The sequence below is a fragment of the Papaver somniferum genome, chromosome 9, assembly GCF_003573695.1.
Source record: "Papaver somniferum cultivar HN1 chromosome 9, ASM357369v1, whole genome shotgun sequence".
Lineage (NCBI taxonomy): Eukaryota > Viridiplantae > Streptophyta > Magnoliopsida > Ranunculales > Papaveraceae > Papaver > Papaver somniferum.
In genome coordinates, this window is record NC_039366.1 from 159,214,397 (window position 1) to 159,218,705 (window position 4,309).

The 4,309-nt window shown below is 36.2% G+C and overlaps 1 protein-coding gene across 1 annotated transcript; it reads right to left on the reverse strand.

Moving 5' to 3' along the window:
* Positions 1 to 1,310: 1,310 nt before the first annotated feature.
* Positions 1,311 to 1,924, reverse strand: LOC113312780. Its single transcript, XM_026561515.1, has 2 exons — positions 1,740 to 1,924; positions 1,311 to 1,629 (listed from the first exon to the last, which is right to left on the reverse strand). Exons 1-2 carry the CDS (start codon positions 1,922 to 1,924, stop codon positions 1,311 to 1,313), a joined length of 504 nt encoding a protein of 167 aa, XP_026417300.1.
* Between the last annotated feature and the right edge of the window lie 2,385 nt (positions 1,925 to 4,309).

A 4,309-nucleotide genomic window follows, 5' to 3' on the forward strand; every position in this document is an offset into this window, starting at 1 on the left:
TTGAAATGATACATGTTGTGCGTTAAAGATCATCAATTGGAAATCCAACCTTTGGTTGTTGATTGATCCTTGGACATTGGTCTTTGGTACCGTCCAAGTTATCTCTCTTTGATAAAGACTCGCAGATTTCCATTTGCTAGAGTAAATATCAAATCGAGAGATTGAGATATAAACTCTTTGATATATCTTTTTATTGATTGAGTCTAACTGTCTAGTTGATTCTCATAAAAAGTATATTAGATTTTGTCCATACAGATTGCTAAGCAAAATATTGGGTGGTGTTGTTAGACCCCCGCTTTTTCAATATGCGACGTCCAAATACTCTATAGAAGCATCCTTGATCGTGTGAGGGGCTTGGCTCTTTCCTTTTTGGATAAATCCCTTTCTTTGTCGAACTCTTGAATTAGGGATTTTTGGTCAAAACCCTAATTCTCTTTTCAAATTTCTCTACTGAAAAATTCCGAGGGAATGGATGACGTCACATTGGCCTTGGAAAATGTTTTAACACGAGTGTGGAAGGTCTTTTCCACGGCTTGGAGAATTTTTTGAAGGAGGAAAAGCCTAGGTTTCCTTATCTGAGCGAAATTGCCTTAATTTCCTTTTTTTTTTTTTTGCTAAGTAATAATTTTATTAATAACCAAAGAACTCAAAGTTACAATGAGAGCAGAATTACAACCAGGAAAAAACAAAAATACACAAAAAAAGGATTATAAATTAAACTGTCCTAAAGTACTTCTGCTTTTCATTTTCAAGATTTACAAGGAAGGGAGGTTTGCTTGTGTATATGTGTTGATCTCCTCCCTGCATAGTTTCTCCTCTGTTAGCTAGATAATTTGCAGAGAAGTTCACTTCTCTGTAATTATGAAGAAACTCACATTTGGTAGCAATGTTGCAGATTTTCTTCCATCTAGCAATTGCAAACCAAGGAACTCTCAAATTTTCAAAAGCAGCAATTACTGCTTTTGAGTCTGTACTGAAAAGAAGGATTCTGAAACCATTATGGATAGCCCATTCTCCTGCACAAATAATTGCCATAATTTCTGCAAAGAAATTAGTAGCAATCCCCAGACCTCCTTCTATAGCTACCGCCACTTATCCTTTATCATTTCTGGCCATAATCCCATAACCTGAATTCCCAGGGTTCCCCCTTGAAGCCCCATCACAACACAAGAGAAGGTTATTCTTCTGAGGAATTTGAAGGAAATCTCTTTAACAACACAAGTCTTGACCCTTCTGCATTTCATACCAAACTGTTTTAGCATTTGCAGATCATATGCAGTATTCCACATGAGTTGTTTCATTCTAATTTCTCATTCAGCAGTAAGTTTCAAGATTCTTGATTTAATATTTTGTTCATTGAAGACTTCATCCTCATAAACACTTCTATTTCTTTGAAACCACAGTTCCCTGAGAGTAATGAAAGCAGCATATCTCCATATTTCACCAACTGCAGGACTTTTATGTTTTGCAGAACTAAAGACTTCATCAAAGGACTTAGGGTTCTTGAAATTAAACATCCCTACTAACCACTTCCAAATTAGCTCACTATAGTTGCATTTCCATAGAATGTGTTCTAGAGTTTCCTCATCTTTCTTACAAAAACAACATCTAGAAGCAAGTTGAAATTTCCTAGTTTTCATTTTTTCATAAGTTGGGCAAATGTTTCTAATAAGTTTCCAGATATTGCTTGAAATATTTGGATGAATTGAGTAATTCCATACCTGATGTACCCAGCTCACTTTTGAATACTTTGTTCTGATAACTCAACTGCAGAAGAAACAGAGAAATCCCCAGTAATTGTGCTACTCCAGATTCTTTTGTCTTCCTCCAAACTGAGTACAGGTAGCTCATTGATTGAAACCATATCAAGAAGTTCAGAAGGCATAACCCATTCATTACCAACTATTAGGTTTTCAACTTTCATGTCAAGGAATTCATTAAGATATGCATTATCATGATATAATTCACACAAAGGTTTATCCTTTATCCAAGTGTCATTTCAAACTGATATTTTTACAGGTAGCTCATTAATTTCCCCTTTTTGCTCTAATTCCTTTTCCTTTTGCTTGAGAGATCCCCCTTTAAGATAGGATTGTAAAGATAACTATTTTTCACTTTTTCTTTTTTTTGGGTGGGTGGGTGGGGGGGGGGGAGGAGGGGTACTAGTTATGGAGATCGGTCCATTCTTCTTTGACAAATCCTATTTGTACTGAGATTTCATTTTTGAGCCGAACTCTTTTGTCTTTTCCTGAAACTCCTTTCTTTGCTTGACTTGAACTCTAGTTGGAAAACCGTGTGTATGGGTCTTACATGAGTGGATAAGAACTTGATCAACTTTCTTCACTCATCTCTAATGCATACTTCTTCGACCATCGAATCAATAGAAGTAGTCATATTTGTCAAGGATTCTCTTCGTTTTGGTGTTCGTTATAAAACTTCAGATTTGAGACACTTAAGGAGAATGGATGTAAAATATTTATATAGTCTCCGATTTGAGTCCCCAGACCCAACTTTGAAAGAAAATGAGATATAATTTCTAACACAAAAAAAATTACTCGATTCCGAGTTCGTTTGGCCAATCAAATCCATGCATACTTTTGATTTCAGAAATCTCGTATAAAAATTTCAGGAGTTTTCAGATTGCACTTACTTCGGTGTTGGGACCACATATCCTAGCTCGTTTGTCCATTTGAAGCGCCCTTTTGGTATATTGTTGGGAAGACATAAAGGAACACATTTGCTTCAGGAAGTACCCCGAAATTCCTTATGAATTGTCATCGGTTTTCAATTATTCTCGCTGCAATGTTCATCAATCTGAATTACCAAAGGAATCCTTGTTTCAGTTGGATTCTTAAAACGTTCTCTTGCTTCAAGCATAACCCCTTGGAGTATTATGACTTAACTACCCTTCCTTATCTTGGTTTAGGTCATGAATCTTGTATTCTTAGGCCAGAGACACGTCTGTGGTATTGATTATTCGTTTTTACTCCTTGGTTTCCAGAAAACGTATTTTTCTTGATCCCTTGTTAAAGTGTGGAACCAAACAAATCCACGAGTATCTCATGAGATGTGAGATTGATTTATTTATAAGTACATGACTCTAGGCAAGAGGGTATGCTTTAAGGTACTAGGAGAAGACAAGGCTTGAAAGGTTTGTAAGAGGACAAGGTTTTAGGGGGAAAGGTCGGTCCTCATGTAAATCAAACCCTAGCCCTGTGTTGTTTCTCCATTGATTTTAACTTATGTAATTTGAGCTTTGCAGCCTTATCTGATCTTCTTTTTGTTTGTAGAGTGAAAAGGCGGGGGTCTAACAATCTCACCCCATATTTCGCTTAGCAATCTGTATGGACTAACTCCGATATACTTTCAAGAGAATCAACTAGATAATCAGACTCAATCTTAAGAAAAATTATATCAAAGAGTTATATCTCAATTTCTCAATTCAATCCGCAATCAAACAAATAGGAATTTGCGAGCCTGATTGAATATAAGAGAAATAACTTGAACGGTACCAAAGACCAATGTTCAAGAATCAATCAATTTCAGTCAACAACCAAAGGTTGGATTTACCAATTGATCGATTCAACGCACAACCTGCGATATTTCAATTATATGACAAAATATAATGCGGAAAAGAAATAACACATACACCAGAAGTTTTGTTAATGAGGAAACCGCAAATGCAGAAAAACCCCGGGACCTAGTCCATATTTGAACACCACACTGTATTAAGCCGTTACAGAAACTAGCCTACTACCAATGAACTTCAGACTGGAATGTAGTTGAGCACTAATCAATCTCACACTGATCAAGGTACAGTTGCATTCCTTACGCCTCAAGAACCATGTCGATTATGCGCACTTGATTCCCTTAGTTGATCTCACCCACAACTAAGAGTTGCTACGACCCAAAGTCGAAAACTTGATAAATAAATATGTATCACACAGAAAAGTCTATTAAATAGATAAATCTGTCTCCCACAGAAATACCTACGAGTTTTGTTTCGTCTTTTGATAAATCAAGGTGAACAGGAACCAATTGATAATTCAGACTTATATTCCCGAAGAACAGCCTAGTATTATCAATCACCTCACAATAATCTTAATCGATTAACGAAACAAGATATTGTGGAATCACAAACGATGAGACGAAGGTGTTTGTGACTACTTTTCAATCTTGCCTATCGGATATTAAATCTCGAGCAAATATTAAAGAAGATAGTACTCAATCACGATAGAAAACGGCAAGATCAGAACATGCAACTACAGAGAAAATAGTTGGGTCTGGCTTCACAATCCTAATGAAGTCT

Coding starts and splice junctions, on each gene's coding strand:
- LOC113312780 (XM_026561515.1), bottom strand. CDS start 1,924: ATGAAAGTTGAAAACCTAATAGTTGGTAATGAATGGGTTATGCCTTCT. Junction 1,630..1,739: donor TCAGAACAAAGTATTCAAAA/GTGAGCTGGGTA, acceptor AATGAAAACTAG/GAAATTTCAACTTGCTTCTA.